This window comes from Pteronotus mesoamericanus, unplaced genomic scaffold, assembly GCF_021234165.1.
Source record: "Pteronotus mesoamericanus isolate MK-2021 breed Mesoamerican mustached bat unplaced genomic scaffold, CSHL_Meso_final contig_73, whole genome shotgun sequence".
Taxonomy (NCBI): domain Eukaryota; kingdom Metazoa; phylum Chordata; class Mammalia; order Chiroptera; family Mormoopidae; genus Pteronotus; species Pteronotus mesoamericanus.
The window spans coordinates 14,193,664-14,208,794 of record NW_026555245.1 but is presented as its reverse complement, the minus strand read 5'-3'; the positions used below and the strand labels follow the sequence as shown (position 1 = coordinate 14,208,794).

The 15,131-nt window shown below is 36.6% G+C and overlaps 1 protein-coding gene across 3 annotated transcripts in view; it reads right to left on the bottom strand.

Moving 5' to 3' along the window:
• CEMIP2 (cell migration inducing hyaluronidase 2) overlaps positions 1-15,131 on the bottom strand; it is a 74,519-nt gene that overhangs the window by 31,130 nt on the left and 28,258 nt on the right. For all 3 annotated transcript variants that reach the window (XR_008529941.1, XM_054583026.1, XM_054583025.1), the window contains exons 7-13: positions 13,720-13,889; positions 11,982-12,191; positions 11,447-11,652; positions 11,238-11,307; positions 7,365-7,493; positions 4,743-4,831; positions 772-903 (exon numbers count right to left, since the gene is read on the bottom strand). Coding sequence is in view for 2 of the 3 variants with exons in the window: in XM_054583026.1 (XP_054439001.1) it covers positions 772-903; positions 4,743-4,831; positions 7,365-7,493; positions 11,238-11,307; positions 11,447-11,652; positions 11,982-12,191; positions 13,720-13,889 (1,006 nt within the window). In the remaining variant the exon portion in view is untranslated. The remainder of the gene's footprint in view (positions 1-771; positions 904-4,742; positions 4,832-7,364; positions 7,494-11,237; positions 11,308-11,446; positions 11,653-11,981; positions 12,192-13,719; positions 13,890-15,131) is intronic.

Below are 15,131 nucleotides of genomic sequence, written 5' to 3'. Positions count from 1 at the left end.
AGAAAAATGACTGGCACACAGTAAGCAGTATATAAGTATTAGCTGGAATTGTTATTTTTATAATTAGTTTTCAAAACCATTATATCATGGTAGTCTCTTCAAAACTTCCCAACATTAATACCCAAGCTATTTCTACTGATTTAATATAATAACAATTTTTTGCATGATAAAAGGCAGAGATGATGATGAAATGCCCAGAAGCTAATGTCAATGCAAGCCACCCAAAAGTTCTAGACTCTTAAGTACCAAATCTTAGCTCAGTATCTATCAGACTTCTAAAATTATACAAATGGAAAAAAGTGAGATGCTTACTGCTTAGAGTCACATTAAGACATAAGTCAACACGCTTATTAAGGTGGAATGCACAACTTTTGTTTTGAATGGCAGTAAAAGAGCACCAAAAAAACTTTGAGTTTCCAAGAGGAATGAAAAAAATCCGGGTAGTTTCAAAGTCTTTATTTAGTTCTCTGACAGAGACCCAGTTTGTTATATAAAGTTAAATTCCCAGTTTCTGTTCAATCTCATCAAAAAACTTTCATGTCACCAGACAAGTTCAGTTCCAATAAAAGCAGCCAAAGGAGACGATTCCCAACACTGGCAGTCTGTCAACGCTAGCACACTTCCTCAGGCCTTGTCCTGTCTATCAGCAATAATAATAATGATTCCAGGAACCACCACTGTACTTTCCGCCCACTAGGTTTTTCGAAAAATAGCCTTAAGAACATAAATATATCAGTGTCATCAGAAAATAACTCTGTAGAGAGCACTCACGCTGAATCATGAACGGCAATGTCTCCCCCTCTAACCCAGGCTCCATGGTCATTATTTTTAAAAGCAATGAGCCTCTCAATGACAGCAGCAACACGTGGCTTTTCAGGGTCGCCATCCTCATGAGGCCGAAACCTTGGGGTTGGAAAAATTAAAAAAAAAAAAAAGACCATTTTAAAAAGTAATAAAAAGGCAATGGATATCAGCTATTTACATTGTAATTGTAAATAATTGTACAATTGTAAACAACTGTAAGCTAAAGTGTCATTAAAAAAAAATCTCTTAAGACACACCTTAATTATTTGTATTTCAAATACTGGGGAAATAATTACATTTATTAACATAAGTTTATGTAAATATGAAAATTTCTTTCATATCTTCTTAGTTACTTTTTTAATCAACTTATATTAACAGAATGGACATTGCAGACCAGAAAAACTGGCATGTTTTCAAATTCTTAAGCTCCAGGATACTAATATAAACTTACTAAATTAATTAATCACATATTTTAACATACATATATTTGAACTGAAAAGTGTTAGACTTGTGTGCTGGTGAAATAGCTATAGAGACAAAACTGGGCTTAATATCTTAAAAAGGCCTAAATTTAAAATACTCTTTTAAATTGACTTATTAATTATAAAGACTACATTTTACTATTCCTCTTAAAACACTTAACAGGAGCTTAATAAAAAGGTCAAAATTAATTTGTGTCAAAACTGTCCCCTATAACAATTCAAATAAATAACACCATAAGGTCACCTATTTTTTAGAAAATCATTTGTATCTTAATCTTACAAAGCAGCAAGGTGGGGGGCGGGGGTGGGCAGGAGGGAGTGGGCAGACAGCAGACAACTAGACAGCTTTTCAAAAACCAATTCAGCAAGTTGAGCTTTTCATACAATCAAGAAACATCATTTGTGCAAACGCTACTCCCAGTTGCTGGTACACAGTAGGTACTCACTAAATGTGTATGATGGGAGAAGCAGCTAAGCACAGGGGACAGCAAGTACAAAGGCCCTTAGGCACGAAGCCGCTTGGCACATTCAGGGCACAAGCAATCTGGCTGGAGGGTAAGAGCGAGGAGAGGACAGAAAGGTGCACGTACACCAGGCAATGCTGTAGTACTTTATTCCAAATGCAACAGGAGAAGCATAGAGTAGAATGGTGGTTGCTAGGGGCTGGGTGAAGAGGAAATGGGGAGATCAAAGGGCACAAAGTTTTAGTTATGTGAGGTAAACACTAGACATCTACCGTACAGCACAGTGCTTATAGCTAAAAATACTGTATTGTACACTTAAAATTTACTAAGAGGGTATATCCTGTAAGTGTTCTTGTGACAAAAACATTAATTTTTTTTAAATTTAGGAAATAATAACAAAGGGGGTAGGAGGGAACTTTGGGAGGTGATGGGTAGGCCTATGGCCTCGATAGGTACGGATTTCATGGGTGTATGCATATGCCCAAACTCAGCAAGTTGTACATACATTAAATATGCACAACCTTTCCCATGTAAACCACACCTCGATAAAGTGGTGAATAGACAGAAAAATATACTGTAGATAGATGTGATGAAAAGCCATCAGAAACATGGAATGAGATAAGTGATATGACCAGATTTCATTTTTTTTTTAAAAGCGGTCACTAGCTGCTACCTGTTGAAAGGATTGTAGAGAATGGACAGTAAAGAGGCCAGTCTGGAAAGCATTATCTCCACCCTTCGATTGTGTGTATGACCCCTTCCACAAAGCAGCTCTAACCTAAGGGAGGAAAAGTCTGACTCTGCGCCATCACCCACTCTTCTGGCATTGTAGTTGCTGCCAAACAGCTTTGCAGTCATTATATAATATCAAGCAGATGAACAAGTTCTGGAAAGAAAACTATTCACAATGTTCTAAAAGACAGCCAAAAAAAAAAAAAAGTACCAATAAAACATCTGATTCTCTGCTGTAGCTATCTCATTTTTTCTGAAATTCCTATCCATATGAATCAATAGTTGACCACTTGCTTGGTTACCCTTTCTTTTCATTCTCTTCCCCACTTAGTGTGCAAAAAATAGTCAACTTTCCCAATTTCTCATCATCTTCATTTCTGAGCTGTCAGCATCCTTCCCAGCCTTCTCCCTTACGGTCCTCAGCTTTAAATGCACTTACTGGTTCTCATGCTTTTTCACTTTTAGAGGAAATTCCCCAGTCTCAAACTAAATTTCCTTGAGTTAAAAATTTCCTATCTTTGGATTCCTGTAATTTCACATCTTACAGACACAAGGAAAGGCTCATCTATTAATTATTGAGTCAACTTCCTCTGTGATGAACAGACTGAGTATCTTCCAGATTCCATGAGCCTGATGTTTAATATTAGCTCGCTTATTACTCACTAGTGCTAGAGTTTTATCATTTTTACTCACGTCTGGACTGCATGAATGCAAGTGGGTTCATTAGATGAAACAAATTAAATGTATATACTAGCTGCCAAATGTCTTGTTACTCTCACCTATAATCGGTCCTTTTCAATAACCACTTCCAATTAGAGTCTAATTCCTTACCAAGATATATGCATTTATAAACTGGTAAGAGAAATAATAGAAAGCAGAGAAAAAATTACCACTATCACAATATCATATACACATACCTGTAAAAAACTTCTTGGGCCATTAAGAATAAATTATTTTATTATCAATTAAAATATCAGTGGATATTACCTCATCCATACACACACAAACAAACAACTACACACAACTTTTCTGTTTGTGGCAGGCAGGGAAGAGAGTCAATTTTGTTGTATATTGGATTTCTCTATTCATTTAGCAATGTACACATACAACTTATAATGAACTCTTTAAAAAGTAGCAGCAACTATCTAGCAAAGATTTTTTTCTGTCAAATAATAAACTCTTGATTCATAATTTGCCATCCTCTCTATGCTCCACTTTCATCTTAAGTTTATTTCCTCTAGTTTTCAATTTCACATCTTGCTCAGCTGTATGGTAGGTAACTTGTGTTTTAATTAATAATGCCCACAGTTTTGCAGCAACTCAAGGGCTGTCTAATAATTCCTTTAAAATATTTCAGGCTCAAGTTGACCTTTAAGAAATCCTGATGAGTAATTTTACTAAGGACACTTGCCCCAGTCAACTCCTGACCTCATGCCTTATTACTGTGTCACAAGGATCCTGCCTCACATCTAAATTGCCTCACTGACCTACAATGTAGCTCCTCGTAACCAGTATGGTGTCCACTTGCGACATGACTGTCAACAGCTCCTAGCACAGTTTCAACATCTTAAGTTGGTCAATCAACTTGAAGTATGAAAAAATAACATCTACACAGTTCTTACTGAATATGGCTTTTAAGTTGCCATCTTTTTCCAGAAAAAACTGTATTTCCACTGGAGACATTTTATTTATTTTGGCTCTCATATAGCATGTAAAAGAATTTGGTTGAAAGGTTGATCCATATCCCTACTGCATTCTGTGGTTATAAAGAAGAGTAACATAGATTTGAGCTATGATGTAAATCTGAGACTACAAATGACTAAACCAGAACTAGCTTGTTCGTCAAGGGTGAGACCTTTCCCTTTGAAATAGACTTAATGCAATGTTCCATTTTGACCATTCACAATAAATTCTGTATGCCTTGGTTTTCAAGGATTACACGAAACATTTAAATTTAACTTGTATTTCAATGAATCATATTTAATTAAGGCAAAATTTGGACGCTTTCTTTAACATCTCTCTTTTTCTTTCTCTTTCTGTAACTCTAACATCAATTTACATCAATTGTGAGAAGGGGAAAGCATCAAAAAGCCCAGCCACAGGATCTAGGAGAGCAGAAGGAATGTTTTTCCAAAACCCTCCTACAAACTTTGAAAACTTAATTTTAAATGTGTTTCTGGAAAAAAGAGCACAATAGCTAAACTCGGAGTTTTGCTTAGGCAAAATATGCTTGAGTGTGATTTAAAGGGACTGATTCTACCTTGCGCTGTTATCCAGACAGAGGTATTCCCGTGGGTCAGCAGCACTGGCATTGGTGGTTTTGACGCCTTTGTCAATAAATAAGCCAGCCTGGAAAACATAATAATGGACTGAAATAAATATGGATCCCAAGTTATATCTATGAATATAATGATTCAGAAAAATGAATTTTAGATTATTGTATCTACCCCCCCCCCAAAAAAAAGAGGAGGAATACACAGCAAAGCACAAGTATCATAAAAACAGCCACTTTCCTTTTTCTAACCTCACCCAAGGATATTTTTTCATTGCTTTTAAAGAGAGAGGAAAGGGAGTAAGCGGGGGGGCGGGGGAGTAGTGGGTGGGGAGAGAAAGAGAGAGAGAGAGAGAGGAACATCAATGTGAGAGAGAAATATCAATTGGTTGCCTTCTCATCTGCACCCTGACCAGGGATCAAACCTGCAACCTTCTGGGTCTATAGGGATGACACTCCAACTAACTGATCCACGCTGGCCAGGGCTCGTGGATATTTTCATAATTTTACTTATTTGATCATTTGCAAATATTTATATAGTGCCTGCCTTGTGGTAGGCACCAAGCATTGTACATTAATGAAAAAACTACCGTCTTTGCAGGTACTGATACTGAAGCTAGCAGGAAGACATACAATTACAAACAATGACAATCCAGTGTGATAAAGGAAGTAGATGACGCTTTGGCAGCACATAAGAAAGGCAGCACGATGAAGACTTTAGCGAAGGTGGGAGTGCGAGGATTCAGGGAATGTCTTCTAAAAGAAGTGGCATCCTAAAGCTGAAACTTGAAGGGTGGTGATGAATTAACCACACAAAAGGACAGGCTGAGGATGTAGGACTAGGAGTTGGTGTGAAGCAGCTCGAGAACCCAGGGGAAAGTATTCAAAAGAGTTGTTTGTACAAAAAAAATCTGGAGATGAGAGAGGACATGAACATCTGAGAACAACAACAACAAAAAATCTTAGATGGCCTGACAGGAAATGTACAGAGGTACAGAAGAAGGAGAAAAAAGCAAATGTCAGATGAGACAAAGGTAATGCACTCAAGGGTCAAGACGATGGGACTTTTAATAAAGGTAACCTAACTGCATTTGAAGAAAGAGGACTCCACCTTCAAACTGGAAAATGCCAACAAAAAGAGATAAGGAAAAAGACAATGGCAGTAAACCAGAAGAGAAATAACAAGGACCTAGACTGTGGCAAAACTAACAGGAAAAAATGGAAAGAGTGAAAATTCCTCACTAAGTGGTATTGGTACCACTTAGTAGTTGATAAAATGTCTAAGGGTGATGGAGAGGGAGCAATAAAGGTTCATGTATTTCTAGTTTGGGCAGTTAGGTGGCTAGTGGTTTCATTCAATGAAACACATATGGGAATGGGTCTGCTGATAAAAAATAAGGATTTTCCTTTCAAATATTTTATTTATGTGTCCCTGAGACATCCAAATGGTACACATTAGGCAATCATGCAGCTGTGACAGACTTGGGCTAGATTTGGGAGGCATGAGCCACCACAGCCTCAGAGGTCAGTGTCTGTGTTTTTATGGCTGACCTCAAGAGGGCAGGTACCTCTCTGAGGGCTCCAAGGGTTCAATGTCCTTTGGCTTATAAAGTATCGCAATGAACAGTCAGCCCCAAATTTAACAAATTAAAACCTAATCATCCACTCATTATTTAGATCTAATATTCTTATTCATAGAGTAGATAACTGTATGTCCTCATGGTACATGACACTGAAAAATTAATTTGAATGAGGTATTTCTTATACCGCTTATAATTAAAATTTTGCAGACTTCCATTTTTAAATTCTACTTTCAATAATTATTATCATTAATCAACTAACCAGCTCACAAAAATCATAATTCTGTGTAAAGCTTTTTTCTGTCTCATGGTTTTATCAAGTGATTCTAAGCACTTAAAATTATAACACACTCAGGTTGTTAAAGGATCCTCTGAGCATCATAAATGGAAAGGATTCACTGAACTTTGATGTGAATCACATCAGGGTAAATAAACCAAATATATTTATCACCAAAGAGGTGGGGGAGGAGTGCCAAATGTTATGGAAACTGGCGCTCCTAAATGGCCTTTAGTTTACTTGACTGGAATCATTTTAAATTAGGTCAAACATTTTTAAACAGTATTTCACTATTTCCGTAATTAGTATTAAATACCCATAGGACACTCCATCAGCCCTGAGAAAGAAAACATGCTTTATAACCCTCAAGAGCACATTATCTAACGTGTGCATCCCTGGAAACACGTAATGATATTAAAGATTGGAAAGGAGGTGAGAGGAAGGGGATGAGGACTCATGAATCAAGTCCATTATTATAATTATTCCAATTGCATGAACATGTATGTTAGCAGGCATATCTGTTATTCAGATTACATACACATGTGTATGTTAACATGTATCCTACATGTATAAATAGAAAACTGTGTGTATATCCTTAATATGGAAGGGTCAGGAGTCTCTTTTTTTTGACACTAATTACTTTCTCTGATGACAAGGTCTACCTAAAACTGACATGTAATTATTGTAATCACAGTAGTGCTATCCTTTACCCTGTAAATCCTATGTACTGATTGTTAAAAATCAGGAACCTACCTTAAAACTTGAATGGACCCTGTTGTTATAGAATTTCCCCAACGGAGTAAGTTCTGGTTTCGTTAAGAGCTGCAATCCACTGGATTCCCCAGTAGGTTCCTTGTGAAATAAATACCATATTCCAGCATCCTATAATTAAAAGGGCAAGATCATTAGAAGCCTCTGTTTATAAAGCCACTCCTTGAAACACCCTTATAAACTAAGCACTTCACAAGCAAATTTAATCTTTTTAACACTATTTATTGTTGCAGGTTAGGAATTGACTATAAAAAGTTGTAACACTCATCTAGCACCCTCGAAGCAGTTATATTATGCTTTGAAAAAAAGCAAATTTAATTTTGTTTGCAGGACTGGACAAAAGAGAGAAATTATTGGCTGACAGCAAAATTTATTTTCAAAATAACTTTTGTTATTGTAAGTCATGCAGAATTAGAACCAAACAAGCCTTCCTTCCTTCCATGGGACCAGAACAGCACAGCCTTTTAGAAATAACAGGTTTTTCTGTTTACCCCCAAACCTGATCAATAGATGAGTCATACCTACTAAGGAACTATCCTCTAACATACAGAGCTCACTGACTTCTTTCAAACGCCTCCAATGCCCTTCCTGTCCCAAGGCAAATTTTTGCCAAGTAAAAAAAAGACACCACACACATGAATCAAGATGCTGTCTCAGTCTGGATCCTGTCTACTCAATTTCAGTATTACTGACCTTAACGGGAGCAGAACCGTTTGAAATACTTTGACACTCAAAGATGTAAAAATTGAAATTAAGTGCTCTTAATCCCTGTGACAATTTTTTATTTTATAATTCAATTAAAAATCAGCGCAATGTAAAGGGCAACTTCACATGTTGGAACTTTGATTAAACAGGCTGTTGAAACTTATAGTCCAAAAAGTATGGTACAGATTCAAATTTGGCAAACATTTATTTAGTGCCCACTCTATGCCAAGTATACAGTAAGACTATTCTCAAAGAAGTCATAGTTTAATGGGAAATACAGACTGAACTAAAATATATTATATGTAATAAGTACTACATTAGTTGTAACAAAAAGTCCTTTTTGGAAGCATAGAGGAGAAATGAACTGTGAAAAGTATGTATACCTACCCACCCAAATGAATGCAGTATTTAACATTTTCCTGTAAGTTTATAGATGGGTCTTAAAGCAAACTGTTCTGAAATATGTACTTACCATCCTGGCCAGATAGCTCAGCTGCTTAGAGCACTGTCCTAATATGCCAAGGTTGCAGGTTAAATCCCCAGTCAGGGACCATACAAGGAGCAACCAATGAATGCATCGGCAAGTAGAACAACAAATCGGTATCTCTGTGTCTCTCCCCCCGCCCCACCCCTGCCCCTGCCCCCGCCCCTTCCTCGTTCTCGCTCAAATCAAGATACAAAAAATTTTTAAAGAAACTATTTACCACCTCTACTCTTTGGGGCACAAAACAGACCACGGATGGAGACATGGAGGGTTGTGGAAAAGGCCCCACACCACAGCCCCATAAACTGAGGCACCGCAAGCCCTCCAGGGTGCAATGGAGTTTGGGGCTGGGGATGGAGAAGGGAAGAAAGGGGGAGCAGCTGTTTCCTATTAAACACCCTGGTGTCAAAACAGGTAAAAGGCAGTGGAAAGGTACAAGTAGAAAGAATCTGACTGACTTTGAGAGGAAAACCCTTGCCAAAACCTGAGCTTTACTGGAACAGTTTTTCTAAAGAGAGGTGAACTTACAAAATGAAAAGGAAAAAGAACATACATGAGAAGGACTTTTATTATTTTTTCACATGAGTTCCAGTGAGGGTTTTTGGCAACCTCACCTTACATTTTTCATGGACTATTTGCAATTTGCTTTGATCTTCAACTCATGAGTTTTAAAAACAGCCGAAAAGAATCTCTGCTCTGGCTGTTCCTTTGTGATGGTCTTAGAGAAAGGCTACTTATCAACCTCCTGGTCATCTTTACCCAAAAAACTCAGCTCCCATTAGAAACTCTAAACACAAACTTCATATGGTCTTGACAAATATTTGATGGAAAAAAATGAATGAAAACCTGAAATGATTAAATGTCCAGGTCTCTACCATGTCAAATAAGAATTTTGTTTTATGTTTTTAAGGAAAATCATGGATGTGAATTCTACCATCACCCAAAGATGCCTGTATTCTATTCATCTCAAAGAAATACTTCCTTCAACTAATTTTTTTACTTCACCTTAAAAAACAATGCTGGGTATTTCTTTCCTTTTTAAAATCTTAATAGCCATGATGTAGAAATATGAATATTTAGGTAAAGCTCATTTTTACCATATAATCGTAATAGTATAATATCTTAAATATTTATTTTTATATTATAAATTAGCAGTTTTAAATCACACTCTATTATAAATGTAAATTTCCCAAAGCTTATCCGAGGGACATTTCTGCCATCCAAAAATATTTCATTTACTTTTAAGTTATTCTTCTGTTTGTGAAACAATTCAAGGCACACAACTGAGTTTAGCTGCTTTACCAAGGCGATGAAATCCCCAAGTGTATATGATTAACAATAAGAAGAGCCCCTTTCCTAGAGGGGTAATTGTCAGAGTATTCTACAGAATAATCCATTCCCATAAAGAGAAGGTAAAGTTTTCTTCAGTAATCAACACTAAAAACTGTTATGTTCAGAGTTACTGGGCCGCACCTGACTTAAATACGAGAAGCCAGAAAGACTGTGTGTCACACACTGAAATTATACTTTGGAGGTGGCATGATAACCATCGAGACCGGCCAACCACGTGGCCTCCATTTGGAATATGTCTTATTAGAGATACTAACTGGCATGAATGATTTTCTGTTTAATGTTGACAAGATCATTTTATTGGAACAGTTGCATGACTCTTTAGTTTTGATTCTGGCCATGTCTTTTCCTCATTCTTACAATGTAATGTTTAATACTGACATATAGTTTCTGTGTATTATCCATCTGGTGGGTGCCAGTTAAACAAGCTGAAAACTCAAAAAAGCAAGTTGAGCTATATTTAAATGGCATGTCTCAATAAAATTCATGATGTAGAAATTATTTTTTTAATTTTTTATTTATTGATTTTGAAAGAGAGAGAAACATCAGTGTGTTCTTCCCTTATTTATGCATTCACGGGTCGGTTTTTAGATATACTCTTACTGGGAATTGAACCCACACACTTGGCATAGCAGGATGGCACTAACCAACTGAGCTATGGTGCCAGGGCCCATGATATAGAAATTACTGAACATTTTAAACCAACTTAAATTTTTTTATTACAAGTAATCCAGTGAAATATAAAGATGAGTCTAATGTTTGATGCTTTACTGACAAAAAATAAAATGGAGCATTATAAAATTCATCTAATGCTATATAAAGTTAAAATATTTTATTATGTATACTTTTAATTACAAACTTTCCTTTACCCTCAAGGTTCTCCTGGCTAATCTGGCTAATAGTCAAATAAACATTAGACAGATTAGCAAGAGAAAAACAACCAAATTTAATACATACATTATGTATGGGAGCCCCACATACATAAGAGAGTCCAGGATTCCACATGCAGGGGAGGTTCCGAGATAGAAAGGGGGATTGAGATTTATGAGACATCCTGAGCCAGGGAGGAGGTAAGATGCCTTAGGGGCTTAAAAGGTTCATTGGGAAAAGATAAGAGCTGGCATAAATGATTTAGGAGATATAGAAAAAGAATCTCAACCACATCCTATTCTCAACTACACTTGTAGAACCAGAAAACAATATGACGCCAGAGATGGATTGTCACACGTTATATTACATCCATAACGTAACATCCAAATACGAGATTATTTATCAACATGAATAAAAAATACTGAAAGCACTTTGGTATTATTTACCTGTGAGCCTGCAGCTGCATTATTAATCAGATTATTGTTGGGATGAGCAATCCAGAACGTTGAAACAGCCCTGAAAGGCATTTTTTAAGGCAATTTAAATATTCATCATGAAAAATCCTGCCCACTTTAAATTTCCCCCAAGACCTCTTCCCCAGCAGTCAAAGGCCTTAACCATCACACATGAGTTTTCCTCTCTGCCAGTTACTCACATGCAGTCAGTGGCAGGCACAGGGATGTAATTCCCAAACACTTTTTCTCGCATTGTGATGCACATGGAGTTATTCCTGTCAGTGGGGAGGAGGGTGCCTGGCTTGGTAAGGAGTCCCAGATTGTGGAACAAAGTATTTCTCTGTTCCACACCATCCTCCAAAAAGAAACAATGACCTAGTGTGTCAAATCCAATGGTATCTTTTATCTGCAGAAATACAAGTATATAATGTCATTTGTAACAAGATTGATTGTGGTTTAAGTAACAAGTGCTATTCATGCTGTGTGCAAATGCAGAAAGAACTTTTATCTGAAGAGGCAAAGTCAAACATCAGGTTTTACTGATCTCTTAAGAGAATAATTTGGGTAGCTGAAAAAGCAGGCTTCCTTTACAGAGAAAAACAGAATTCTTAGTAGAAGCAGGGTAGGGTAAGGCATGTGGTTCAAGGCTTACTTCTACAAAAGTGAGAAATCATGAGGTTTAAGGAGACGTGACTGCTTCAATAATATGCACCAACATAATGTGAGGCAGCTTACCAGCAAGCCATCTGTCCCATGCACAGTGATGCATCGGGAGAAGCTGTGATGAATAGACAGTCCATCCACAGATGTTCTGTGTCTGTATCCTCCTTTATAATCCACATCTCCACACAGATGAAAATGAACAGGATACCGACCCATCTGCTGCTGACCCATGTGTTTCAATTCCACATAAGAAAGATGGACTGAAGTAAAATTCTTCCTTATCTATAAGACATGGTAACCAAAATCAAATGGTACCTTTCACTATAGGGTACTGTAAGATACTGTTTTAATAGAAAATGTCTGAAGGAGAATACATATTAACACATTTATCGTTTTTGCATCCTATTTTCCTAATTCCCAGTAAATAATTTAGCAAATGCTCCTTTACATAAGTGATTGCTTTTAAGTGCTATATAAATAGCATCTTGAGATAAAAGGGAATGACCCTGGCTGGGTAGCTTACTTGGTTACAGCGTTGTCCCCAGTAAGCCAAGGCTGAGGGTTTGATCCCTGATCAAGGCACATACAAGAAACAACGAATGAATACATAAATAAGTGGAACAACAAATCAAGGTTTATCTCTCTCTCTCTCTCTCTAAAAAAAAAAAAAAAAAAAAAAACCAAACCATTAAGTTAAAAAAAAAAACAAAAAACAGAATAAAAGAAAATGAGGAAATGTAACCAGGAAAGCTGCCGAAATAATTTCTGTATGTATATTTTGATTTGTTCAAATATTTTGGTTAGTTCCAGTCTCATCTTGCTATTTTACTTCCATACCTTTCACTACAGTGAAAAAGTTATTTCTAAATCGTCCTCCAACATATTTTGTTAACACATAATATTCTTTACTTCAGTAGTTTTTAAAACTTCCTATGATCCACAATTAAGGCATTCAACATTTTTTGAACACTGGATTGTCAAATCATACTACTAAAAACAAAGAAATAACACTGATCAATATTTCAGAAATCAGCGGAACAGAACAGCTGCTAATAAGCACTGCCCACTCATTGCACAAAAAAACTGATTTTTCAAACACATATAGCCAAAAATGCAGCCCAGAAGTCCAAAAAATTAGTACACAGAGCAAAGCTTACCATGCAGTAAGCACTCAATACTTTTACAGAATAAAAATATGCATATAAAAAATATCTTGACAGCCGGACCAGTGTGGCTCAGTGGGTTGGGCATCATCCCACAAAATTCAAGGTGCTGATTCGATCCCCAGTCAGGGCACAGGCTTGGGTGGCGGGTTTGGTGCAATAGGGGCGCAAACAAGAAGCAACCAATTGATGATTCTCTCTCACACTGATGTTTCTCTCCCTCTCTTTCTCCCTCCCTTCCCCTCTCTCTAAAAATAAATATTTTAAAAATATATACTGTATATATTTTTACAGAAACATATTTTGTATGTGTATATTGCTTAATCGTGTTTTAAAAAGAACCAATTGATTCTTTCATACCAAGATTACTATTTTTTTTTTGTCTCTGTATAATTGGTTCTTCCCAGTATATTGATTTAATTCTTCATAAGGCAAGTCTTCCTGAATGACTTAACCTCAAGTCCAGGTCCACTTAATGAAAATAAATATTCTTTTAAGTATCTAAAATCTGCTTTTTGTCATTTGATAGAGAAATAAACATGACTTCTTTTTAACATCCTTATAGATCTCATTCCAAAACTTTCAAGTTTCTTCAAATATATTTAGCAACCAAGGTTTCAAAGAACTCATCAAATCCTTCTGCCTACCGTGACATGTCCCCCAAAGGTATCATAATCAAAGAATTGGCACTGGTTTTCAGCATAGCACGAGTCTTCCATTTCTCCTCGGATGGCAACATTCCTGGTGAGAATTCCAACCTCAGCTCTCATGTCTACACCGTCTATGATCTCACCCATGTGCAGGAACTGAGGGGTTTCTGGTTCATGTGGGCAACAGAAGAATATGAGAGCAAAAGAAACATGGAACTCATGTCAAAAAGACAGTGTTTATTCTGTAACCCCAAGACATTATGAAAATTTATTGCCTGCTTCCATTCTTTAATGGCTCAGAATCACAGCGGGAAGTAAGGATATTAAAGAGTATCAAGTCAAACCACCCACACAATGCCTAAGCCCTTTCTACCAACTGTCAGATCCATGCACAGGGCTTGTTCCTCCCCCGAGTAGCTCAGTCCCCTCTGGAACAGCACCAATAACCTGGAATCTACTAAAGAATCCATATTCCCCCTTCTCTGGTTCCACTCCCTTGAGGACACATGCAGCACTAAATGCATGGTGAATCCAGAAAAACCAATGGGCTTATGGATGTTGATAACAGTGTGTCCGATTGTTTTTGTTTCTATCTCAAAGCTAAAGTAATCTGTATTTGCATGTGAACAGTACAGAAATTACCATTTTTTTCTTTCCTACTTCTTATTCTAAAATTGTCATGCATTTTTTTTAAATTCCCATCTTGACTGGATATTTAGAAACACTTTAATAATGAGCTTCTCTCTGTTATTTTTATTATATAAACTCAGGAAAAAAATACAAGTATGTCAAGGAGTTGAGATCATGGAGATGCATTATCCTCTACACTTGTTAACAAGAGTGGGAATTTCCAACCAAAATTAATGCCAGATGATATCGCAGTTTTCTGGGATTTTCTGTTTCCTGCTTATGCCCTGAATTATCGGGAAGGAAAAGTACAACACGGAAGCACAGAGCAAAAGTGCCAAGTGAGCCGATCATTCTTTCTTATACAAGCAAAAAGCTTTCCCTTAAACTTCAAAGCTCTAAATTACCCATAGAGTACTTATCAAATAGTTACTCTAAGCTCTTGTTTTGTACCATAAATGTGTAATTTTGAGTACAAAAGCAAGGAAAGCAATATCATGAGTGAAATACACAATCAAGTCCATAAAGGAGGCAATGCATGAAGATTTGCCTATTATCAGGCTCAGAATAAGTAACTAATAAATGTCACCCATTCTTTCTAAACATAGTTTATAGTAAGATGCTCACTACTCTCTCTCAAAAGATACATTATTCAAGATTATGTAGGAAACATAGCCTTATTAAAATATCTTTCTGGTTCCATTTTAAATATTAGTTAAGATCTACTTTTTGCCAAGGAAGTAGGCACTCAAAAACCATGGATTATTTTAATTAAGAAGATA